The sequence below is a fragment of the Neopelma chrysocephalum genome, unplaced genomic scaffold (assembly GCF_003984885.1).
Source record: "Neopelma chrysocephalum unplaced genomic scaffold, ASM398488v2 Primary Assembly neopelma1_23, whole genome shotgun sequence".
Lineage (NCBI taxonomy): Eukaryota > Metazoa > Chordata > Aves > Passeriformes > Pipridae > Neopelma > Neopelma chrysocephalum.
The window spans coordinates 5,016,011-5,042,599 of record NW_020897691.1 but is presented as its reverse complement, the minus strand read 5'-3'; the positions used below and the strand labels follow the sequence as shown (position 1 = coordinate 5,042,599).

General features: G+C 36.6%; 2 protein-coding genes across 7 annotated transcripts in view; one reads left to right on the top strand and one right to left on the bottom strand.

The window, feature by feature from the left end:
* The first annotated feature begins 4,855 nt into the window (after positions 1–4,855).
* LOC113968592 (cytochrome c oxidase assembly factor 6 homolog) lies at positions 4,856–6,833 on the top strand. Of its 2 annotated transcripts, none has more exons than XM_027685277.1 (3): positions 4,856–4,939; positions 5,112–5,268; positions 6,442–6,833. In XM_027685277.1, exons 2-3 carry the CDS (start codon positions 5,125–5,127, stop codon positions 6,535–6,537), a joined length of 240 nt encoding a protein of 79 aa, XP_027541078.1. In that variant the 5' UTR covers positions 4,856–4,939; positions 5,112–5,124; the 3' UTR covers positions 6,538–6,833. The 2 variants fall into 2 exon arrangements, with proteins under 2 accessions (XP_027541078.1, XP_027541088.1); XM_027685287.1 differs by having other exon boundaries at positions 4,917–4,935.
* A 647-nt stretch (positions 6,834–7,480) lies between these two features.
* The window catches only part of TARBP1 (TAR (HIV-1) RNA binding protein 1), a 33,676-nt gene continuing 14,567 nt past the window's right edge, over positions 7,481–26,589 (bottom strand). For all 5 annotated transcript variants that reach the window (XM_027685231.1, XM_027685244.1, XM_027685238.1 and 2 more), the window contains 17 exons: positions 26,195–26,356; positions 24,387–24,580; positions 23,435–23,690; positions 23,165–23,353; positions 19,751–19,950; positions 19,540–19,611; positions 18,909–19,029; positions 17,457–17,567; positions 16,732–16,881; positions 14,953–15,039; positions 14,169–14,365; positions 13,570–13,651; positions 12,093–12,264; positions 11,699–11,890; positions 10,640–10,764; positions 9,423–9,559; positions 7,481–7,859 (listed from right to left, as the gene is read on the bottom strand). In XM_027685231.1, coding sequence (XP_027541032.1) covers positions 7,694–7,859; positions 9,423–9,559; positions 10,640–10,764; positions 11,699–11,890; positions 12,093–12,264; positions 13,570–13,651; positions 14,169–14,365; positions 14,953–15,039; positions 16,732–16,881; positions 17,457–17,567; positions 18,909–19,029; positions 19,540–19,611; positions 19,751–19,950; positions 23,165–23,353; positions 23,435–23,690; positions 24,387–24,580; positions 26,195–26,356 — 2,613 coding nt within the window. In that variant the 3' untranslated portion in view covers positions 7,481–7,693. The remainder of the gene's footprint in view (positions 7,860–9,422; positions 9,560–10,639; positions 10,765–11,698; positions 11,891–12,092; positions 12,265–13,569; positions 13,652–14,168; positions 14,366–14,952; positions 15,040–16,731; positions 16,882–17,456; positions 17,568–18,908; positions 19,030–19,539; positions 19,612–19,750; positions 19,951–23,164; positions 23,354–23,434; positions 23,691–24,386; positions 24,581–26,194; positions 26,357–26,589) is intronic.

The following is a 26,589-nucleotide window of genomic DNA, read 5'->3' as shown; positions in this document are numbered from 1 at the left end:
ACTAATGTAAATGTGCTTTAACAGAGCATATATCTACCATAAATTGAGAATTTTTCTGATGAGTGACAACAGTAAACTTAGAGCCCCTCACCATGTATCTTAGACTTTTTTACCATGTCCTTTACCTCATATCTATTAATGCTGAATGCCACTAGCTATTTTGCTACTTGGCTACATGGCAGTGACAGATCCTCTCTCAGTGTTAACTCTTCACTCTCTTGAAACAGTAAAAAAGTATAATCAGTAAATGAGGTTTTTTGACCAGTCTTTAGATTGCACAGCTCCTTTGGTAATCTCTCTCCTTTTGAACAGCAATAATTTATTCCTGCTGTTTTCTGCCTCACTAACCAGTTATTAATCCACAAGAAAACCTCTTGTCATCCACAGAAGCTTCATTTATTTGGTAAGAAGCATCATTAGAAAATCTAAGTGCAGTGCTTCCTATTCTCTCAAAAAAAAGGGCCAAGACAAGTCTGCAGTAAGCCATCCATCCTTCAGACTACTTTTAACATGAAAGGACAAGACTACTGAGAGACTGAGACTTTGCCTTTGCTTAGGGAGAGCTGCCTTGGCTAACTTCTACGGAATATGTACACCAAACTCCAAGTTCTGCACATACCCCAACTGACTCAGACACTCAAAAGATCCTTACAGGATTTTTTTAAGAATCCTAAAACCAGGATTAAAACCTGGACTCCAGTGAGGTCAGTATTCCCACCATCACCTGTTTTCCCAAAATGCTCCATTTTCTGTTTTCTTCCTTCCTAACAATTGAACAAAAATGGAACTCTGTCATGAAAAACAAGTGCCTATTATTAATGTAAATTACTTCACCTTAAAAGAATCCTAAAACTCCAGTTGTTGAGCTTTTTCGTCACCATGATCACCACTCCTCTAGGTAGTCTAGTGATTTTCAGACTGCGCTCCACAGAGTACTCCACTGATGTCCATGAGAAGTCAAAAAAACAAGCAAGCCTTTGCTCAGCAGGCTTCAAATCACTAAGCAGTCTGGAGAAGGTGAAAATCACCATTCTGTCTATTCTTTCTCCATACCAGCCTGCACAGATGTCTTACCTCCTAGTCAAATCCCCTCCTGCACTACCTGATGATTGCACACATGCAGCCCCCTGACACACACAGAGCTACCACAGAAAGCTGGAGTAGTCTCTTCCTCTGTCCCTCCCCCAGTGTCCCAAGGCAAGTACTTCATCCTCTATGTTCATGTCACACTGGCACTCTCTAGTGTAGGGATACTCGTCACAACACCCAGCAAAGTAAGGATTTTGAAGAAGTCAAGGTAAAAGCCCCAGCACACATTTAGTTAAAATTAAAAAAAAAAAAAAAAAAAAAAAAAGAACAAAATCACATGAATATTCACATTTTTTAAGGATTTAGAAAATTTATTTGCTAAGACCACCAAACAAAAGCTACCATTTTCTTTCTCATTGTACACTTCTCCTTCTTTATTCATACATACATCTAAATTTTTGCTAACTCATCTGAAGTTTAAGCATGTTATCGTTAAAAAGAAATTCACAAAAGTAAAACTCAGAGTGAAGTCTTTATGAAATAATGAAGAGGAGTGCTTTGCATAAGGCCATACAAAGTACAGTATATATTTCTTAAATGTTTCCAATATAGAGGTGATTATTGTGTGTAGTTCATGGGGCTTCTTTGCTTAAGTTACTCCCTTTTTAATAATAAAACTAGGTACAATTAATCACTGTGATGATTTTGCTTTTTTAAAATTATTTTTTTTCACCAAGCAAAGCAAGGAACACTGTAACGCCAAAGGAATCAGAGTTATATCCTTAATGGACATTTGAGAAGGAAAGGGAGAAAGAGGGAAAGAGGGAAAGAATCTTAACATATGGTTCTCTTAAACTACATATTTTAAAAATTTTGTTTAAAAAAAACCCTTGGTGTTCCGTAACAGAAGAAAATGTCCCACACTACCTTAGGTAAGTCTTTGTTTTTATTTGCAGCAAAATAAATAGTTATACACAAGGCTATATTGCTTAAAGAACTCATTTTTAAATTCAGTTCCTTGAACATCTATTATGGACTATTGGACTAATTCAATAAAAGAAAAACAAATCAGCTGAGCTCCTGGTATAAGCACAAAGCTGAATATAGCTACAGTACATCAAGGATTGGTAGGGAAACCTGTAACGTGCTAATTGCTTCCAAAGTGAAAGGAGAAATCATTATGGTTGCCAATCAAGAATCTGCCGGGCAAATTTCAATTAAATATGGGGTAAGTAAGGAAGTAAGGCTGTAGGTGAGGAGTGATCCGTTAGACATTACTGGAAGGCAAAGCACACACAGCGTCATTTCACAATTAGCAAGGACAGGCACAAAAGAGTCTAAGAGCTGAACCACTGTATAAATTCCACATGATTCACTTTAATTGCATTTCTGGCAAGAGTTTCAGTGGGAAACAGGCATCTATTTCTTTAACATCTATCTCACTAACTGCTAAATGGAAGTATAATTCAAAAGCTTCAACTGTGGCAACTAGCACACCTAACAAATCTGGAATTTTTTCAGCCTCTCTTCTTTCTAGAACATTAGCCTCTGCCTAGTTATGATAAATATCCCATTCATTACTTCCTGGGCTCATTTACCAAAAGTAAAAGACTAAAGATAAATAGTTAGAATTGGCTAATTAACAACAAAACCCCACCACCTCCTTATGATGGCAGTTTAACCAAATGGAAATAATCCCATTAAAAATGTATTAGATAAATCTGTGTATTTTTCTATTCATACGCTTTCTAAAACCAGATCACTAAATTTCCATAATATCCATTACACAGAGTTACTTACAATTGTCTCCAGTGAGTACTTCTCAGGCCACAGGTCATTAAAGAATAAACTATTTATCACAAATATCCCAGATGTGCTATTTGGGCTTTGTGATTAATTATATATAATTACATTATCCCTTCTGTTTCGTGAATGCAGTAACTACACAACTTTACACACACCATAAATTTTGAAATCTAAACCACAACTGACATTTCCTACTATTATATTCCATTATCACATGATTCAGTCTTGAGACTTAATATTAATTTTCTTTTCAATATTCATGCCTGTAAAAGCTTGCTTCACAAAATTCTGAGTGCAAAAAGGTCCTAAGTAAGCTGTAATATAAATTTACTTCAATATTAATTCTTTTCAACATAAAAACATAACAGAAATTCTATTTTGCAGTAACTTTCAATCACCTTAAAACCCTTGATCTGTTAGAAATTAAATGACTGTATTTCTTGCATCTCTTACCTACCATAGTGTAGCAAACAGAACATGGTTAAGCAAATGGGCAGGAAAGAGAGCGTGGACAGTGTCATATACCATACAACTTACAGCAGCAGTCACATTAACATTTCTCAAAAAAAAGTACCCCTTCGAAGAGGTTGGTTAGGAATTTTGACAACAAAATCCCTTCCAGATCTGGCTGGTTTACAAGGGGGCTCTGCTGAAGAAGTTCAAATCCTTGGCCTTCTCTTAAAATAGCTTTCATATATCAAGAGGAGTGAGCCACCTGCAAGGAGAACCAGGAAAGGATGCCCTCCACCAGCAGCCATTACCATGATCTCATGCTGAGGAAGAAACGAAGCTCAAGGGAGGTCAACAGCTACACCCACTCCTCGAATGGGCTGCCTGACACACCAGACGGAGCATTGGCTATTGGCAAACTACCAGCAAATCTGCCGGATGGTCATGGACCTGTCAGGAAAAACTCCCTGTAAAGCTGAGAGGCGGTCTGGGAGCTGCCAGGGGCTCGGCAACTCCCAGAGTCAGGCTCTTCCCAGCTGCCAAAATATCACCCTTCCCAAAACCGCACAGCATTACTATGGGAACATGCACCATGGCTTCCAAAACTGCTCCACATTTCCAGGATGCTGATGCATAAAAGGAAACTACCAATTCTTTGGCTTACAGGGGCTGCCACAAGGAAATGCCACCAAATCCCAGATGAAATAACGAAATAGAGTTTGCTCCCTGATGCTCTATGCCAGCACTGTAGGTTTGGATCTGAGGCTGCTGCTGGGCTGAGGCCACCAGGTGCCCATCCCCAGGCTTCTGCTGTTGTTTTACCATCCCTGACTACAGGTACATATTTCTTCCACTGGGGTAAACTAGTTTTTGTTTTTATTATCATCTTGACTCAGCGACTGAGTCCATTCCGAGAAACCTTTCCAGAGCAATTTATGTAAGAAGCATACTGAATGAAATCAATGGACCAACTTTCAGGAGGGAATCATCCTGTAAGGAAAACTGTCAAAAATCCATGATGTGTATGTGCTATCGTTATCAGCCTTCCATCCAGTCACTACCTTACCGTTTTGGTATTTAAACTGTAAGAAACTCACAGTGCTGTAAGCGTTCTCAGATTTTTTTTCCCAATTCATTGAATTAGCAAACCTGAAGTAGTTCAGACTGCGTGTCATTACTGTTTACTTGAGTTCCAACTCCTAGGGCTTTATAAACACCAAATGTAAACCGGTCCTGGCCCCAAACATTTTGCACAACGACATTATCCAACTGGCTTTCCTAATATCTCAGAAAGAAAGCAGAGACACTTCATTTCTTTGAACAAATTATCCACTAAGGCACTGCAGAGAATTCCTTAGAAGAAAAATAGTTGTTTATTGTGTGCTAGAGAACAGAGGATAATACCGGAAAGAAATTAAGCACAGAAAAGCCTCCCAGGAAAGTGATACTTCCAAATATCTTTTGCGACCGAGGGGACGCAGCAGCCCTGTCGGGCCCGGCACGGAAGAGCCGCTACAGAGCGGAGCGTAACAGGAACTCCCACAGCCCCATCCCCGCCGCGGCCCCGCCCGGCAAGGCGGGACACCGGGCCCGCCCGCCCACCGCGCCAGGGGAAGGGCCGGGACTGCTTCCGGAGCGTGACCTTCGCGGGTGGGTGAGTGAGTGTGGGGCGGGCGCGGGGCTTTCCCTCCGGCGGCGGCACCGCTTCCCCCGCTGCCTTGGGGCCGCGGGCGGGGCAGCGCCGGCGCCCCGCCATGGGAGCGGCGAGGCGCGGGGAGGTGCCGGGGGCGAGGCGTGGTGGGACACCCGCCGTGTGTTGTGTCTAGGTGGGCAGCGAGGATGGCGGCGCCGACGAGGGAGGAGAGGACGGCGTGCTGGGGGGCCCGGGACGAGTTCTGGCAGTGCCTGGACAGCCACGGGGATGACGCCACCAAGTGCGAGAAGCTGCGCCGGGCCTTCGAGTCGCGCTGCCCGCAGCAGTGGGTGAGCACCGCCTGAAGCTGCCTAAGGCTGGACGAACAGAGCGTGTCCTTGCCAAGCTGTAACAGCAGCGACACGGAGTCACAGCTACCTTGTTAAGGATGGCAGCTCCAGCTTCGAGGAGTGCAGAGCGTGGGCAGCCTTACGCTTTCCCGTGGATAAGCCTGCACCCTTGCTGGGCGTAAATTGGTTTGCCTCATTGGGAAATGAAAGCTCCTGAATGGACCACTGACTGGCCCGGGAACTGTGAGAAGCAGTATATAGTACAAAGGGAAAGGAAAATAAGATCTCAGACTTTCAGATAAATACACAGCTATACAAACTTTATTGTTTAATTAGAAAAAAAAAGTGTTCAAAGATACTTGGAAGCCTGTAGAAGTGCCTGTAAATTGCTACTACTAAAGAAGAGAGGCCAGTATGGAAGGGAGCTGACACACAGGGCCTACGGTTGTGTGGCATCTTGAGACAGGCATCTGATACCTTCTTGTGCATAAAAATACCCTTTTTCATGCAGCGTAACGTCACAGTAAGCCACATGCCTACATATAACTCACTCATGTTGTGCTTTTTAGTTTCCTTAGCTCAGGTTATAACCCTTTTTTAATAGGCCTTGCCCTTTAGTGACAGCAGTGTCTGAGAGGCTGAACAGTTCCCATTGGAGCTAGTAGACTGAAGTCAGTTAAAACCAAGTACCTTCACAGTTGCTGCACTGACTTATACTTCAAACACTGCACTTCTGCTGTACTTCATCTCTGGTGATGGTGGTCTCATCAGCAGTGCTTTGCACCATGCACATCAGTGGCTCTAGGCAATGAATTCAGAGGTTACATGGTCTGCAATGCCACAGAAAAGCTGCTGGACTTCCTTTTGCATCACAAATAATCTTTGTTGATAGCAGTGAAAAGAGCAAAGCAATAGTGCTTTTACTAGATCATGAAGTAACAGGATGGTGAACTTCAGGAAAATGAAGTTCACTTCCAAAAGGGTCAAAAAGCCCCCACAAATCAAAAACCAAACACGTCATTCTTTAGTCTTTTATTTCAACAGAGGAAGAAACTCCTAACTAGTGTAGTAAAATTCTCAAGTTCACTGATAATTCCATCGTTGTCCTGTGATACATAAAACCCCTTCCTCTGCTAGTTTCTTCTGCTGAACATCTTTTCTCTTTTTAAACAGGTTAAACATTTTGACAAAAGAAGAGACTTCTTAAAATATAAAAAAAAGCTTGAAACAGAAGGGTATATTCCTCCAGAAGCTGCTGGAAAGTCTTAGGTACTCTGCTTTCATAATAAATCAAGTAACTATAGAAAGAAGAAGCAAGAGAAAGCAATAGGAGCTGCCTGAGTGCAAGAACTGGTAACCTGACTGTCTCCCTGAAATGCAGACTGCTGTTCTTGTTGCCAGGTCTCACATGTCTGCTGAAAGATGGTTGTGTACAGCTTATGGTGCAGGGTTGTTCACAAATCTAAGGGTTTGAACGTATAATTATTAAAATTCTTTCACACAAATAATTGTTTAATACTGCAATGTATATATTCTAAGGAGAAAATAAAATTCTTTTTCAGTAAGTGAGCCGGGTTTTCCTTAAAAAAGTCCATTCCAACTTTCACGTCTTGTCAAAAGGAGGTGGTGGTATAATGCAATTTGTATTTGTCATTTACCAAGTATTTCAAAGCATTTTAAAATACAGTTTAAGTCAGACATTGGTTTATATAACAGTGGCCATTAGAAGACCTAATGCATCCTGTGCATATGATATGTAATCTACCTATTTTGAGTATGCTTACTTTTTATAAGCAATAGGAATTTTTACATTAGTGATAAGTTTTCAATCAGTATCTCTGCTAGAAGTATGTCAGTTTATTTATCATGATTCTCGTGGTCTTTTGTATAATTTGATTACCTTACTGATGCAGCTCCATTTAAACATACAGAGAGTTTACAGTAGGATTAATAAACTTGACTATGGAAGGCATTTAAACAAGGGGCACCATTTAATGTAATTATGTAAGTGAAGTTACCTTCCAAAAATTATATAATCTAGTAGATCTATATGCTGGAATCATTAATACTTTGGCTAAAGGCACCACTTCAATTTAAAGCATAGTCACCATAACTGAAGTAACTGCAGTAAAAATCCTGTGGTTTTGAGTGTGGGATTGTTCACAGTACTGCACTGATGTTCTAACAGTAGAGATAACGCTCACACACCACATGCAATATAAATAGTATTTATTTCCAATGCAACAATTTAAGGAGGTAAAGTATTAAGGCATTTAAAAGTCACCCTGAACACTACAGAGAACAAAACATGCAAAAGTTAAGATCCTCATTCACCCTGAGTTTGTATCTCATCTACTCAGAATTTCATGTCGTAGCACCATAGGAAGCCACCTAGCTGTACTATAAGGCACGAGACTCTTGGCAGTTATTTTTGTTGTTTTTGCTTGATCACTTGTTGCCTTGTGTACTCCCAGATCAGCAGAGCTCCGCTTACGTGAACATTGAGTGATCGAATAATACCCTGCTGAGGAATTTCCACACAGACATCCAGATGGTGAATCAGGTTTGCTGGGATTCCTTCATGTTCGTTTCTAGTAAAGAAGAAACAGTAATTTGTATCTGAGAAAGGACAAGTGTTCCAGAAAGCAGAAAATACAAATGTCACAGCAGCATCCAAATACCCTTTGACAAATATGGTGCATCTACCTACAAGTGTAACTGATGACAACAAATGATTTTTTTAAAAACAGTAATACAAGTACAAAGAAAACATGGGGAGGCCTGACTAAGCTTTGATGTAGGAAAACCAGTTCACTGGTCCAGCAATAGCTGAACACCTAACATAAAGACTCTCTGCTTTTATTTTTAAACTCCATATATAGCAAAATGACCAGCTATAGATGAAATGACCAGGGCATGAAGCTGCTGGCACAGCAGGCAAGCTCACCTGCTCACTTTACCTTTGGCATAATAATAATGGCCCATCTTCGTGAACGAAGATTTGGGGAAAGGTCTTTTACCTTTCCAGCCTGCGCAATGGATTTTTTTTTTAGGTGAGACACAGCCTGCGCTGAACTGAGCCCACCCTTTAATCCTAAGGTTCATCTGCCGGGGCCAAGCAAGCTTGGACAATGGCAGTGAGGTCCTCAGGACGTAGGTTTGTTTAGAGTGTCCTTCTCATAGATGGATGGCCACACAGGGCTAACGACCTCCATCAGGCCAGGAGACCGGGGAATCGAACCCGTGGTCGCAGCAGTGAAAGTCCTGCACGCTAACCACTAGGCCACCAGGGGTCTCACCTTTGGCATAAAGGAATGTCAAAAACTCATTTGAAGCCTTGAATTGGAAGTTTTACCTTTTCAGAACTGAGCACATCAGAAGATACCAGAGGTTACCAGTAATTAAAACTACATTGTTAATTCAAAGAAAACAAAGTGACTATGAGAACTACATTTTGAAGACAAGCTACACATAAAAAAGTTGGAAAAAAGGTATTTCTGCTCACACTATCCTAAAAGGAATAGGCAGGCCCTTCCTCCTGGTCTCACTCAGAAGCCCTGCAATGCCAGCTTTCTGACTTGTAGGTGCTTTACTGTGGATTTCTTTAAGTAGCCTCCCCTTTGCATCACATCTGTTTGTCTGCTTATAGACACCGTTTGCTTGTCCCATCCTCTGCTTGTACTGCAAAAACTTCATCTTGTGCTCAATCCTTAAGTTTTAAAGCATCTCCCAGCTATGCACACTCGCCCTCTGCTCCAGCCCTCCTCACCAAGTTAAACAGAGCAAATAGGCTTAACTCCTTCTTGCTGAGCTCACCACAGCCTACACATACAGGGCCCCATATAACTAAACTGAACAGATGATATCTGTCACACCTGGAAAAATACAATCCATGCTGTTGCTACCTTCACCCATAATAAAAAGGAGTTACAGTGTATGGACAGGTTATTAAGTATGAGGAGAAGGATCATTCAGGAGTAGCTATCAATGCCTCCTACTCCTTAGCACATAAAGCCAAGCTCTACTCTTTCCATAATCACTTCCCATTCTAAAATCACCTTTACCAGTGTCACTTGGTTTTCATATGACCAAACTCAGACTAGAGGAAGGGGTGGACTGCAAGAGGTAGATTTACAAAAAACATGTGTTCTTACCCCAGCAATAATAGTGACTTCTCTGGGAAGCAATATTCTGTAAGATCAAAACTTTTAGCTGTCTGCTCCACACCAATAATAGTGTAGCCTTCTGTTTTCTTCTGCTGTAAATAATCAACAAGCTGACATGGTTTCACCTACCCATTAAAAGTAGAGAGAAATACAAAAATATTTAAATAACACCTTTTGTAAACCTCTGAAGTTACTGTAAAAAACAATTTACGTGGACAGTTTTTAAGATTATTGACTTTTATCCCCAAAGACTCTGTCCGTATACACAGCTCAACATTTTATAAGCTCTTCAGCAATAACACAAAAGGTTAGTAATGCCACAAAAATGTACCCCACCAATACAAGAAAGGTTTTTCTAGGCTTCTGACAGCTACAAGCCTTGTATCTGAATGTAAAAGAATCACTCTTGCATAGTGACAGTTCTTATTTAACCTGAAATTCCTTCCCAATACAACAGAACAGCCAATACTGAAACTGAATTGCCTTATATGCCTGAATTGCAACTTGGGATAGCTCAAAGTGAAGAATTTCTTAGTTATCTACATCCTACTCTCTAAACTGCTTATTTGTATTAAAATGCCAATTTCTTCATGCAACAGCAGCTCTACCATGAGTACACTTCTGTACAGAGATCAGGCACGACAACGTATCCATCAGCATTCTGGTTTAGGCAAAACACACTACAGCTATCTTGTTCTGAAAATAAACACCATGGGGGAAAAAAAAAATCAAAAATTTCCACTGAGTGTTTCAGATGACTTAGAGCTGACCTGGAAAAACTGATAACTAGATAATAGTTCTAAAAGTTGGCACAAGTTAACATCAGGCAAACTCAGAAAATCACTATGAAGTTACCAGAAGCAATGGACAAAGCAAAATAAATAAACTGTTGTTCAACTTTTATAAATAAACATTAAATCCCAAGACACCACTATAAAACAGAATAAGATGTAACAATGACAGCTCACATAATCAGTTTTCCACAGCAATAAGAAGCTGAAAGTATTTTTTAAATTCTTTTTTTTTATGAGGTTGACCCACAGCTTATACCAAAACATGCAAGATTAAGTGTCAGAGATAACAATGGGTGCTTCCGTTAAATAAAAAGTTCATTTTTTCAAGATAAAACGTAAGACTCTGCGCTATGCATCTGACAACTGAAGATGCTCAGTACACTTTTTAACGATTAAAACATTTCCATTCACCTCAACAAGAGGGAGCCACTGCTCTGCAGAAACACTAAGATGCTGGAACTGCTTATCTTGTATATAATGAAGACTGCCGACAACTAATGCAGATGCCCCAAATATTTCACTTGTACGACATAAACCTACAAAAACAAGACATAAAGTAATTTTTGTGTAGAAAATAAACACCAAGCCAGAATGCTTTAGTAAGTGAAAATGACAAAGAATGCAAAAGTGCAATGTTACTTTAGTCATCTATTTTTATCAGTTTCAGGTCTGTTCCAAGCCATGCCTTGTTCCATTAAAAAACCAGAAAAAAATGTTTTGTAACTTATCAGAAAGATAAAAATTAGAAAAGCACTATGTCTGACAACATCCTTTTACAATACTAATTACACAAAATAAGGGCTAGTGTCCCAGCCTTAGCAAGGATGGATGGTTAGACACATATACACACAAGCTTAAGCTTTAAATCCAGTATTTGTTAAATGAAAGGCTTGAGAGGATGACACATGACAACATTACAATGCAGACAGCACCAGCTTGTGGGCTTACTTTTCATGAACAGCCTCACTGCAGTTATTTAAACTAACAACATCAAACACAATGGCAGTAAAGTAGTTGCAGGATTTATTATATCACAGCTGACATGCCATCGTGAAGGAGCTTTTAATCAGGAAAGGGGACTTTAATGACCAACACTCATGAGAATCTAGTAGGTCTACAAGATTTGTTTTACTTGTTAAGGAGAAAAATGTATTTCCTTTAACCACATACACAGCTGAAAAACTCAACTGTAACAAAGAATATAAATTCAGTAAAAAGCTGAGCATGATTTACAGGAAAGTTCCACTTAATTAATGCATGCTATGCGTAGATACTTCTTTTTTTGCCTTAAAATGTAACTATAGAAGACCTCTAGTCTGAAGAAGGTAGTATTTCTTTTTTCAGGATAATGAAGTATTTTTCTGAGCAGTACTTAAATTTTCTAATTCACAACATAAAATGAAAATAATTTCTATCTAAGTGGGCTCTAAGGTCTAAAATAAAACTTTAAAAGTGTGAAATCAACCTTACCTCCTAAATTGGTAGGTTTATCAATAAGTGAAGCCACCACGATCAATCTGCTGTTTGATTTACCAAGTTTAGCAGCACGATCCTGAAATGCCATTTCCAAGTCTAAAGTAGGAGTACTGTTTTTCCAGGGTATAATCTTTTTCTGAACATCAGTCCATTCTGTCTGGCTATCTGTTTCAGCTGAATGTGAACCTATAACAACAAGTTGTTGTATTCATATGGATATGCAAGCAGTAGTGAAACTAGTGCTTCAGTAAAGAAGATAATCTAAATAAAGATAAATCTAAATACTGTAGAAAGTAGATGACTCTCAAAAACAGATCAGATTGATTACAGATATATACGGCTACTACATACAAACAAATAAATTTAACATAGATTAGCTATATTTTACCCATGTCTTGCTGAGACCAGTCACTTGGTTTCAGATCACGAAGTTTCATTCGAGAATGATACCAGTGAAATCCTGGTGGCAAAGGAATGTCAGTGAATCTGTCAAATTTAGAGAGTGAGATCCATTCATCTTCAGCAAGTTCCGCAAGGCGGGGAAGAGTGTAAAATATCGTCTGTAATGTAACACAGTGTTATCAGCAGAGCACCACTAAAGCAAGCAAACCCAGAAAATTAATTATTCTCTGGTAGTTTTATTGCACATGTCTTTTATCTAGCCTTCTATGCTCTTAATACTTGTTTTTCTTGGTACTTGATACAGCTTGCTAATATATCTCTCAATATTCATAACTTCACATATAGTGCTATCCCAAACTTTCATAAATCTAGTCTCATTCTCTAACTAGACCTTTTCTAAGGATCTAGATTGATTACTGTTCTGCATTCTAGAATACAAAAGAACTAACACTCTGCTTCTCAGCACAAAGGTCTTGTGAAAATCTTGTATGTGTAACACTAAGGAGTTTTCAAATACTCTTACAAATTTCTAGTAAAGAACGCAGATTGATTTAATGTCAAAACGAATAAAGTAGAAAGCATTAAAATCTAGTGGTAAAATCCAACTCAGCACTACCAATACAGCTAACCACAATTTATCAAGGAGAAACAAACACACACCCTGAGGGAAAGACTGAATAAGACAGAGTTTACAACTCAGACTTTTTGTTTATGCCAATGCACCCTTCAAGATGAAGAGGCACCCTGAATACATTTAAATACTTCACAAATATTAGCCTTACTTTGTTTTTTTTACCCCTCTTGTTCAGGATTTTCACTTTCCACTATCTAGCATATCTGTGTTCACAAAAACATCAGTTAAAAACAGGAAAAACTCTTTCTCTCTAAGATGGCACTGTTTGTGCCAGAACATATACCCCTGTTCATATCCATGTTTAGCTTGTATTTTCAGCTTACTTCTTCTCATTTATCTGCATCATTATTTTTGCCTTCCTTCCTCAGTGTTTATTCCTCTGTCATTTTTAAAGCTATAACAAAAAGAATAGCTGAAAAAGATGCTCTAAAAGTTATATATATGTATCCTGTTCACATCAAGCAACAATTTAGTTAGGCAACCTCAAGTTACTTCTAAGAACAGATGTCTCAAAAATCCTAACAAACAACATGCAATTAAGTAGATGCTCTTCAGTTATTAGAATTACCTTTTCCAGTCACAAAAATCCTATTAACCTCCACAGATGGGCACATGCATCACACATACCTCTTAACTGACTTAGATTTTTATCACAACAGTAAGAAGAAAATTAAGCTGCAGTCTTAGTCTAAAATCCATCCCAATTTAGGCAAAGTAATTTTTCAGAGTTTTAAATGAATAACAGTTGATCATTTCATCCCACATTAGAAAATACCAAGAAAAATAAAAATACAATTGTAAAACACAAATAGCGTGGTCTCAGACTTGCCTCTAGACTGTAATCCTCAAGTGGATGAAATGTTGCAAAGAAGAAGTGATCTTGAATTCGCTGCCAGTTCCTTCTAGCATTCCTGCAATTGCAGAAAGTTGTGTAAGATACACAAAAAAGGCAAGATAGTGGATTTTTTTGTTTGTTTCAAATTGTCAGATGCGAATAAGACAACCTGGTTTATTTACTATATATTGTATGGGAAAGAAAATAATTAAGACCCACTAAAAAAAAAAACCAACAGCACTCAGGAAATAAGTTTTATTTATGTTTCGAAAAAGGTCTGTAACACATCTCCAAACTGTATTATCAAAAGAAGCAAGTTTGGCAAAAAGAAGTATCCCATCTAGGTCTCTGAAGGAAGCTGGATATTAGCCTATGGTTCAGTGTCAGCTTTCAGCTGTCAGCAAACAAAAAAGCAGACTCCTCCCTCTGCTTTTTTCTGTCCCATGTCTTCCCATGCCAACTTCTTTTTAAACAGAGTTAAAAAACACATAAAACCCCAGAGAAATTATCAAGTGCCATTTTAGAAAATTAGACTTGCTGCAAATGGTTCAGAAAAAGGAAGTTTAGCTGTAAGCCAGAAGAATGTTACTAACCCTGTGCCATGCATGTTTTCCACTTGCTGAAGGCTGGATTCAATAACTGGTGTCAGAGCTTCAAATTCTTCTACATGCAGCATTCTGCACATATCCCAGATTTTTTTAAGGGCAACTAATGCATAAAGTCGAACACTGAAATTATGGTTGAAACACCACTGTAGAACAACTATGAGAGCTTTCTTCAAAGCTGGCCTCTAAGAAAAAAGATAAAGAAATTTCTCCTATTTATGTTAAGTCTTAACATACTGTTCAGAAGCAGAAAAGCTATGAGTGGCCAACAAAATGCTTCCTCAAAAAACTGCCTTTTAATAACAGTACATATATGTGCAATAACAGGCTTCAAAACATGATCTTAATTTCCTTCCTTTCTTCTCACTAGGACACAGACGTACAGCCCCGCTTGTTTTTTGAAAATGTATTAATTTGTTTTAAAAATTATTACTGTGTATACAAGGAAACCTCTCTTTACTTCTGATTAAAAGCAGCAAGGAAAACCCAGGTGCATCCACATGTTTAGTTAAAACTGAGCAGCTATTCTAGAACATTTCACAGGTAAATCAGGCCCTATATATCCAGAACATCTGCCATTTAGCTGATTTTCATAAGTACAATCTTTTACAGAGGTAACAGGAAGAGTTAAGTGTTTTCCATATCACAGGATACCTTGATATGAAGTAGGTATTAGAAAGGTCTTAAAAATAGACTGCAAAAATGGTTTTCATTTCAGAACTCTGTATACTCTGCAAGTGAATAAACAATGAACATTTCTAGTCAAATTTACCTTCTCTGAGGCATTTTGAAGAATGATGTCAAAGTGGGATAACACTGATAAAAACGTGCAGATGCTTGTTTTAAGCTTTTCTTCATCCTAAAGCAAAAGAGAACGTAACGAGAAATATGCATATATAAGATGTTTTTATACCTTTTAAGTTTTCACAGCATGTTCCATGCATGCAATAATATCAATGCTACTAAAAAATCTGCATGTTCCCACAGCAAAATTTACTAAAATACAAAGTTGATATTATTAAGATTTCATTTTTTGTAACACATTTGTTTTTTACTAATACATCAATCAGAATGAAGTACACAGTGGTATAAATGAGCTAAAATTCAACTCAAGTTCACTGTATTCCCCCAGGAATGCAAAGGGTTGTCACCAGTTGACTCTTGCCTGGGGCTCCTGCTACCTAGAGCTCAACCTGCACTGCAGCTGCACACCGAGCTACCTGCACTAAATGTATTCCCCAACACAAGGATAGCCTCTGAAAATACAATCTGTATTCCTTTTTCATAAATCTACATGTTTTCTGCTTGCTCTGATTGTTTGAATGGGCCCACTGTGATTTAGTACACTTGTTGTCATCATGAGATCACTTTGATCAACAGATTATCATCTATCGAAATGACAGTAATTCCAACTGCCTGAGCTCTTGGAAAGAACTCTGAAATAGGAAAAGGTTACAGCCCTTACAGCTGTAAGATGTCAGTTTAGATGGAATGACAAGGCATCTTTATGCACTTTAAAAAAAAGTATAAATCGTAACAGCTCACATCACTAATAAGCAAAGTTGGCTCAGTATTAAAAAAAAGAGCACTATTAAAAACCTGCCTGGTTTGGGGCAGAAAATGTACATATATATATATATACACACACACACACACACACACACATACATACAGTTTTCCAATATTTCTAATGTAATTTTAATTCTTGTCCTATTGTCTGGTTTTTAGAAAAACTACAGTAGCAACTAGGCTATTTGATAAGCAAGAAAACATCTACATTTAACTCTTATGAGTTAATGCTTCAGTAGAGGCACCACCACAAATAACGTCTTCCCACACACTGGAGGAGATACAAGGACATACATTTTCTTCTCAGCCCAAATATATAATGCTAACAAATTCAAGGATATCAATACAGACAATTACTATTTCTGCAGGTCAATTCTTATGGATAATTACTTAGAGAAAAATCCAAGACACAAAAATTAACTGCTAGTAAGTCAGCTCTCCTCAGTCAACCCTTTTACAGCTTTTAGCTACCATCATTCAAACCCTGCCTCCAGTTTTGGAACCACATTACAAAATTCCACTGTGAGAGAAGTCCATATTAAAAGCTGCAAATTGAACATGTGCTATACAAGTCACACTCCCACTAACAAAGAGGATGCAGAAAACAAAAGCTGGCTGTGGAAACCAAAAGTGAATTTGCAGTACCTTCCCAGACTCAGAATCTGGGGCATCCATGTGTTCCTGATAGCTCTTATATCAACTACTCTGACACCCTATGGCAGCTCTACTCTGCCTAGAATAGTACATTTCCTTTTACAATCTCTCAACTGGTAGAATTCACATTTTTTCAGCCACTTATATATCACAAATTTCTAAATGTCTCAGATTATATCTCAGATCACTTCCAAGTTAAATTGATCTGCTCAACGACCCACTGCTTCTAAAGGAAGATTGGAATGCACAGAAAATAAGGTGCGGGAAGACAAACTATACCCTCTTTGTTCAAATTACTCTTCAAGTGAATGTCAAAGTTCTTACTTACATAACAAAAGCAATTCCAGAATTTATTAAGGAATTGGGGGTATTTATGTAGACTCAAGATAACAATCCATTCTATGAAGTATTTCACAGATGCCTGATTATTACTGAATCCAGCCTGAAAAACTTTGTCAAGGGTTCCACACAAAAAATTCTGAGAAAACAATCAGATAACCACTTAGTATATTGTTAAAGTTATTTCCATTATATTATATTACATTATTATTATATTAATAAAAAACTTCTAAATAAAAGAACATTCTCAGCTATATAATAATATTAGACATATATTTAATACACAAATGAAAACATTTTAGAATCTAGTTTCTTTACTATACTTTGATATACTTTACTATACCAGCATTTGATGAAAGTAACATTTCTCAACTTCTTGACTGTTCGTAAAGTAGTAACATTTTTACTAAATGAAAAGCTTTCAATCAGATAATCATTACAAAGTTTTAGCTAGGTTTAACAGGAACAATCTAGCCTCCTAAAATTCACAAATCCAAGAATCAGTTTTCAGTGTCCTCTAGAAATGTATCAGAAATCCATGACTTCAGACTGAAAGAATGAAACTACACAAAACTTCTACATCAGCCACAGAGATTACATGCCTTTTATACCCTGCTGTAATTTAACATATGCAGTTTGCATGACACCAAATTATTCTTGAAAGTAAGTATTTATTTATTTATTTATTTAATAATTCATAGTGAAGAGCAATACCTGGTTAAGCTTTGGAAGAAGAACTAAGAGTGTCTGCCATACCCGGTTTTTAATTCTATGCTGTAAAGAGTTTGCATAATAGCGTGTTCTAGATCTGGATACCAGTTCATCCTAAAAGCAAATTAAAAGGTTTATTACCTATTCTTCCTTTAAAATTGAATACATGGAAATACACTTTACTGCACTAAGAAAGCAGCATCTACTGCACAGCTAGTATCAGCATTAAACAAAGTTAGGAAAATATATTAAAATTCTGAAGCTTTTCAGAAAATTCTCAAAAGTTCAGAAAGCTGAAAAACATACACAATTCCAATTACTATTTTTAGTTAAGAGCATAGAATTTATAGCACCTTCTGTGTAAGAACAATTAAAATAGTACTACATAAAATGCAGCATGAACACTCAAGTTGTCATTTAGTTATGTAAGAACTAAAGATCCTAAGTGAAGAGATGAGTATATAAATGAAAATACTTCTACTTTAGAGTCTACATTTAATTAGTCATGCTATCAGTTAGATCAGCTTGTCACTATAGCTCTAGTCTTGAGACTGAAATTAATATTCTGCAATAAGATGTTTTAAGTGAAAGAAAATAGATAAGATGGAGCTTTTAAAATATTTGAAATTCATGTTCTCATGTAGCTTAGATTCTTTCCCTCCATGCTCTGTTTTGGCCTTCAAAATACATGACAGCCCAAACTATTTCCTTAACTTCTTAAAAAGAAAATAATGTAGTGATTCAAGTTCTAATTAATATTAAAATATAAATACACTTATTTGTTCATGTTTAAACTTCATATTTAAGAAAGTAAGGCAGTCACTTCTAAAGCTCACTTTTCCTGCTTGATCAATCTCACAATACAAATACTATCCACTTTTCTCTAGTACTTAATTGAGAAGAATGAGGGACCAACTCATTCCTTGTTCTTCAGACAAAACCAGAATTCAATAGTACCAGAATGTATTAGATGTTCTAATAGCAGTTGCAGTAATTTACCACTGACTCTAGAGACTACTGTCAATGCATAAGCAGCTATGACATAAATGAAAATCAGACCCCAATCTTCTCCATTATTTCTATTTATAAAGGTATTCTAAGGAGACAAAGTTCTCTCAATTCAAAAGGTAGTCTGCAATCGTTAAAGTGAAATGCAGTGCTTCAGAATGCAGCCTGAAAGAAGATTCTTAATGGAAGAATGGTTAGAATTTGGGTAATGTTCCAAGAAGCCAGGAAATCTACTAAAAAGAGAGAAATAAACCCAAAAGGCAATTTTTACTATTTTGGTTTGGCCAAATTAACTTCTGTCTCATAACCAAAAAAAAGTGTATTACTGGGCAAATCTATAGGGAGGCTAGACAAACAACCATAAATACATCCTGTCAATTTTAAATATTTTGCATTTTAGTAATTGTACTAACATTACATTTATATATAAAGAGAAATTAATTTTACTTTATCAAGTAGTTTGATGAAAATGTCTTCCATAAATGTCTTATGCAACATATTTGATCCATCCAACAAGCACAGAAATTTAATAGCACAAACCCGAACGTAGTGATCATCTCGATTTGTACTGTAAAATATTAATAAAAAAATAAAAATCAAACTCTACTTGTTCAGACAAAGATAATTCTTAAATTATAAAAAAGCACCAAACATGATCTTCAACATACAGCCATCAAGTTGTCTGCAGTGAGACAATATGCATATACCTAGAACCAGAATTCTAAAGTCTGTTCATCATTGCTGATGAAGAAAACTAGTGAGTTCCAGATAACCTGCTCCTGCTTCTATCTTGAGGTCTTTAGTAGCATCTAGGTGTTTAAAATAATTTTCCACAGAAATAGGTGTATCAAAAAGTTTTTGAAGTTTTGTGTCTGTAAATTGCAATCTTTTAACAACTAATTTACGCTTACAGTTTGGTCAAAGGTCATGAATATACTCCTTATGGGTCCCTTCCAATTTGAGATATTCTATGATAAGAAGCTGAATTCAAAACCAGCATCTTTCCTATCATAGCATTAATCATGATGAAGACACAATTCACACCAAATACTGTAATACATATCCTCAAAGTCATTACCTTTCTGTAACAATGTTTGCTGCACATTTTTCTCCAAGATTTTCTACGAAGGCATGCACATCCTGAATAAGTCTTCACAGATAAAAGAAGACAAAGCAACAAAATTAACAGAATAGCATACAATACCTGCTTTTAATGCTTATTTCAAAGTTTAAAAGAAAACAAAGAACACAAAATTATAACAAACATAATCACAAAGATTTTTTTATACCTTTGATCTCTCCTAAATACAGTTCCAAAGACACAAGCCTCAGTGATAAGTTCACAATAATTTCCAGCATTTAGGAAAGCATTTGTCAAGGCACTCCTCTCATCAACACTAGGAAATATCCAAGATTGACAACAATGACTAAGGACTACATTGAAGACTCCAGTCTTTGTAGTGGACAGATCTATGAGCTTGAAAATTATCTGAAAAGAAGAAATAAAAGATTCAAAATCTAGTTTTCAGAAGTGCCGAACTTATTAGAAAAATACTGCAGTGATGTCTATTTTAGTAGGTCTGATGATCTTTTGCATCCTATCTTTGCTCAGGTTAATGCTGTCTTCAATTTCTTTACAATTTATAAGAGCAGGCAAATGGGCAACAATTGGCTCAGTACATGCTTACGTTAACAAAAGACAACTGATCTTTGTTTAAACAGATGTAACACCAGATGCTTTACACAAATCTCCTAAAAAGTGGAACAAATACACCAGGGCTTACTTCATGAGCACAAACATGGTGTTTTTAATCAATCCTTACCAATTTAGAAAGAAAGAAATTAAACATTAAACAAAATTTCTTACATGGCAGCCATATCACTAATTTTCTTCTTTAATGAGGATTACATTCATGTTGAAGTCTGTATTTGAGTTAAAGTGGAAAAATGTCTTTGCACCATTTATTTTTTGTTTTTAAGGAGGGCATATTTAAGATATTTGAAACTACTATTTAGAACTTCTCCAAAAAGGAGAAAAATAAAACAAAAAAAAAAATGTCCACAAAATTTTTCATTCCTACTGACTTCATTAGGCTAAATGCAAAAGTAAACTTCAGTTACAAAGTAATTTTTTTTCTAAGAAATTGCAAGCATTTGCGAAAGGACAGGGAGATTTAGAATGAACAGGTATGCATTTTTATAAAATCCTATTAGATGTCAGTGAGCTGTCCATGAAAATGGTTTTCCAAAACATATGACAGCTCTTATAAGACAGAGCTGCTTCGCTTCCCTGCACTGAAATGATACTTTTGATAATGCGACACTTCTTTGACAGTAATGCCGGTTTTGCAGAGAAAGTTGTTCTGAATTGCTAAGGACTAAAGCACCAAGAAGTTCATGAAGAGCTTAAAACTGAACTACTGGAATACACTCTGAAGAAACACTTTCTGGAAAGAAAACTCTATGCTAGAAGCATGTGGGTTTTTTACCAAGAATTCAAACTTTTTTCCTAGTGCAAAGACAGGCATTGTAACTTTCCTAGTAAGTCCAAAATTGAACTATTGTGTTTCACCTGTAGGGAAGCAGCATGACATTTACTATGCATTTTGCAATCTGGAAATTTTTTTCAACTGCTTCATTAACATAGTAGAAGTTCAGCACACACAAAAGGAATTTAAGATATTTAAGTTCTAGCACAATTAACATTTGAATAATCACAAAATAAAAAGAAGAGCGCAGTAGAAGAAATGAAGCTTAAGAACACAGTGCTCTAGAACCTCTGAGGAAACTCTTCTAGATTTTACCATAGCACTATTCCATTTTTTGACTCAGAAATACCCCTTTGTTCCACCCCTTCTAACTATTAAAAAGACAGAGTGCACTGTGGTAGACAAAATTAAAATTATGCTTTTGTGACAAATCAGTATAAGGCAGTTCCATTTTCCATCTTTCTTTAGCTACAGCTATATAGCCATTACACAAAGGGGTCAATGGCACCAGAGACTGCCGACGACTGGGATAAGAATATACATAAGTAGGCACTTGCTTGGGAACTTTATCTTCATTTTCCTATGAAGGGGCAGAAGGTGGCTCGACCAGATGCCCTTTGTTGAGTATACGAGACCTTCATTAGCTCCTTGATGCCTGCTGTCATGGTATGTTCCACTGCAGACAATGGGATAGCTGTCACACAGACATTGCTCAACATTGGCAAAATACACCTTATATAATGGTTGAAACACTAATGCTGAAGTTAAGACAGTAATTCTAAGAACTTAAACAAGTTTTAAGTTGAAGAAAAAAACCCCTAACTATAGCTCATCAGTTACCAGAATACTGAGCATACAATTAGCTGTTACCAATACTCATTAAAAGAAAGAGCTAATACATTTCTAGAATGGAAGAGATATTTTACCATCTTTGCATATGTATCTTATTTTGGCTTGGGTCCAAATGAAGGTTACAAATGCAAAGTGTTCTCTACCATTTAAAATACATGACAGTAACATTCATTTGAAGCATGTTTTCAAAAAGAACAAAACCAAAATAAATGGCACTATATTTTAAGATAATTAAGGTTAATATGAGGATATCACAGCAATTTTAAATAGCTAGGAAGTTTCCATTGTTCTGTAAAGTTGAGACATTTGCATTACTTACAGTTACAAGCGTGACACCAGAACAGAGCTACTTATGGCGACTTGAAAGCAACACTGCAACCCCTCCTAATGTGATTTTTGTACTAAGTGCAAAGCAGCGCATGAGACAGTAAGTCTAAGCATACATATATATTGGTAGCTAATTCATAATGTGTTACTGTTGTAGTAAAAGTCCTGCAGTCATTGTGGACTGTTCTGCACAAATATTTAATTGAAACGTGGGGGGGTGGGAGGGGAACCAACAATGCCCCGCCCCCCCGAAAAGATTACTTAAAAAAGAAAATAAACAACTTTCCAGTGTATAAAGCCAAGATGAACCAACACCCCAGTACTAAATACAGTTTTAGTGACTTAAAATCAAAAAAGAACACCATGACATATGCAAGTACTTTTGGAGTACTGGCAGTTGCAAACACCTTACGAAAGAACAGTAAAAATTATATTTTCCCCCTTCTCAGCTATGGAAGCAGCCCTACCACACAGTATTAAATTTGACTCTAACGTGACTGTGGTTTTTATGTTTTCTACACCTGGACCATCACCAAAAAGAAAGGATTTAAAGACATTTTTAAGGAAGTAAAGATGGCTTATTCAATAGCAGCTACGAAAGTTTTGAACTGTTCTAACTTTTCATTTAAGACAGCATTTTCATAAAGACCAAACTAAGCAAAAGGCATAATTTTTCTAAAATATTAGTAGTTTGAGACAGTACAGGTGTCAAATCCTAAACAAAATGCTCAAGAGGAAGGATTTATGTAAAAATAAAAGACCTAAAAACTAATTTTACTACATGCAGAAGATAGCAAACAGTCTAAAAAACAAAGAAACTGCTTTTCATTTTCTGTGTTACAAGAACAAACAATATATTTGTTTATCTTCAATCTAATTCTCAGACCTTTCATCTTAATACTCTCAAACTGGTGCCTTTTTGGAAAGGAAAAATTCACAACAATAGCTGAAGGGAAAATAAGACATAAAACACATTTTAAGATCTAGACACAATTTAAGTTCCTCTCTCTCAAAAAAAGATTATTTAAAACTGACCTCTTTTATTTTGGCATATGCTTGACCCTTTGCACTTGCAGCAATAGCGAGAACCTCAGTATCAAAGATGAACTGAACAAAAGCTTTTAGATTGGACCAAAATACTAGCTGTGTATTGCTCAAAGAGGATATAATTTTCCAAGTCAAATCAAATGCTTCTATGCAGAGAGACTCTGATGAGTCCAGAAGCTGAAAACAAAGAGAACAAAGTGTTACATTTGACAAGAAAACACCCGAAAACTATTAATATTGCGGAGGTTTATCTTTTACCTTGGGAACAAGGACTTTCATGCAGTCGAACACAGGTAAAACTTGGTCTGAAGGAAGAATAGTTAGGGCTTCTAATGCAGACTGCAGAATTTTTTTTGACCTTTCAACTGTAGATAATGATGTTTCTGAAGTTTCTTCACACCCTTGAGCCAGTGTCGGAAATGAATTTAAAATGAAACGAAGGCAAATCCACTGGTCACGAACATAGCGTGCAACAATTTTTCCCCATCCTTGAGACGTTGTTTCTTCACATAAGCTTTAAGAAAAATATTATTCTTAAATATATATTACATTAGTTTATCCTGCACATTCTTACTCCATCAGCAAGTGCTTAATTGTACAAACTCACTATACTACTTTAAGATGCTAAGATTTATATAGATCCAAGGGGAGACTGGACAAGTTCATGGAAAAGAAAACTAAAAATGAAGTGGTTTTAAAAAGAGTAAAATCAATTCTAGGCTCAGTCAGTCTCATTAGTCATAAACATCTGTGAGAGTATTCAGTGGAAACATTACTATATATGCTGGCCGTGTTTTTTTTGTTACCCAAGTATTTGGTTTTTGGCCCTCTGGCTTGCTCTGGTTTCCCTTCCCCAACAGTAAATAATTTCCATTTAAACTTGCTTGCGTATGTGCCATGGCTTTGTGCAGTGTATAAATATTTAAGGGGGCCTAAGGGTATCCAGTGTTCAAAGCTAACTCTGGCTTCATTGCACTAGAGGACTGAACAAAAGGACTTTTGGTCTGATCAATTCTGCCTGCTTTAATGTTCTGAAACCTGAATGTTAAGACAAAAGTGCAACTGAGTTAATAGCTAGTGTACAGAATTATTCATTTTTCTCTTGGCAAAAAGTTATCAAAGAAAGAATAGGAAAATCCAGTATCTTAACAACTGCTTCACAGTAAACAAGTTTTTCTGGACAATTACTGAAGCTTTAGCACAGACGTACCCACTTTTTTCTTCAATATAAGATGGCTTCTTCAATACTTCATTGAACTGAGAAAAGGAAATAAATTTCTTCAGAGCATCCACTGAAGGCAGAGATTCCAGGTGTGCTTCCAGTTTCCGATCCATTATCTCACATACTGCTGTAAGTGAAGCCATGCTAGCTACTTTTTTGATTTGTTCTTTAACCTTCGGCTCCTAAGTAAAACCAAATCATACATGAACAAATACGCACCCATTTCTTCTAATATGATACAAATAACATACTGATACATTTGATAATCATCCTATTTGTATCACCTCAGACATCATAAGGCAGCAACTCTGCGTCCTTCTACTTCCTTATTTTCTTACCTGTGCCTAACACAGCTTGGCTGGGACAGTGCAATAAATCACAAGTTACAAGCACTGACAGAAGTATAAATCTTGTAAATTACCATCACTTACACATTAAGTGCAAGCACCTAGCTCAGCTGCAATGGAACACTTCTAACTTACCAAGTAACAGTTCATATATATTGCTGGATAGCAATTAGAAAAAAAGATGTGGGTCCAGTTAATCAGAAACCCCATGCAACGAGATAGCTGAAATTTGGAATACCACACACTAGCTGGCTTCAAGCACCCAAAAGGTCACAACCATACTATGGTTATTTTCTGTGATGAACACATATATTCAAAGAGGCATGAAATAAAAAGTATCAATTAAAAAAAAAAGTCAATAAGCATGTAATTCCCCTATAGTACGAAAACTTCTATGTTATTTAAATATTTCCAAGTTACTTTGGGCTGTCTAGAGCACAGAAAAGACTTTTCTCATCTGTAGTTACTCAGCATTTTCTTCTTTCTCCTTAAACTGAAGATGTACTATATGTGCAGCTGAAGAAATCATCATGACAATGTAATTCCCCTGAAATCAAAATAAGCTGGTAGAGGCCCCCAGTGAACACTAAGTTTGAAACAGAAAATGTCAACTTCGAAACTACTAGAATAAGTACGTAATTCGCAGAAACAAAGGAAAAAATAGAGTGTTGTTCTTTGTTTCCTTAGAAAGGAAAACCTAGCTAATAAAATACTTACAACCTCTGAATGTGTTATTAACTGTTCTTGAACAAAATAATAATACCAAGTAATAATACCAAAGTTTATACTGCCCAACAAATCTTAATTTAAATCTTCTTTTATAGAAGTTATTAACGTTTCTTTACCTTTTGAAAATATAACTATATCGATATACTAGCCTAGCACGTAGAACTACGAGACCATTAACAGAACTACATGAAAATGCCAAAGCAACGCTGGGTTCTGGAATTTCTTTTTCTCTGTATAGTCTGGCTTTGAAATTCAACAGGTCATTAATACAAAAGGCATTTTCATTTGATAGTAACTTAATCAGTTCATATTTGAGGAAAAATCTTTTGAGTACACATAGTCCATTATTACAGCTAAAGTTTTACTACAGCTATACAGACTTCTAAATAATGTAATATAATGAAACAAAAGTACTGAAAATCTTAGCTACAGATATTTCACATTAACATTACACTGCCAACTAAACACATATGTGTTAGGGAATATATATACACATACGTATTCACACAAACTTATTTAATTTTACATTATAGATAATATTAATATGCATTACAAAGTACTTTTATAATAAAAATCCATACTTGTACATAACTTACATTTATAGTATGACTATATAATTATTAATATATAATCTAGATACTATATTAGCATCAAAAATATTTTAATTACTACTTTTTGGTTTTATATTAAAATTTATTGTTGTCTATAATGTTAAGTTACCTTTTCGGAATTTCTCTCCTGAAGATTACAGATAGATGTATTTGTCAGGGACGATATGAAATTCTTGATAGATGTCATTTTCTTCCAACTGACTTCCAAGCACAAATGCACTATCTCTGGAATTAAAGCTAAGTATAGATCACAACGATCTAGGTCACCAACCTAAAAATGAGGAAACAACAGTAATCCAAATCAGTAAGAGGAGGAAACTTAAATCAGAAAGAAAACTATTCCTAACAATGATAGCAGAAGAAAAACAACAGCAGTCATTGTAATCGAAAAACCTTTAATTTTGGGGTTTGTTTATTTTGGGGGGGGGCTACTATATTTTAAATCTTTTTAACTCATAGGTGCTTTTACTTTTAGGGCTCTGGAGTATGCCTTAGAAGAGACAG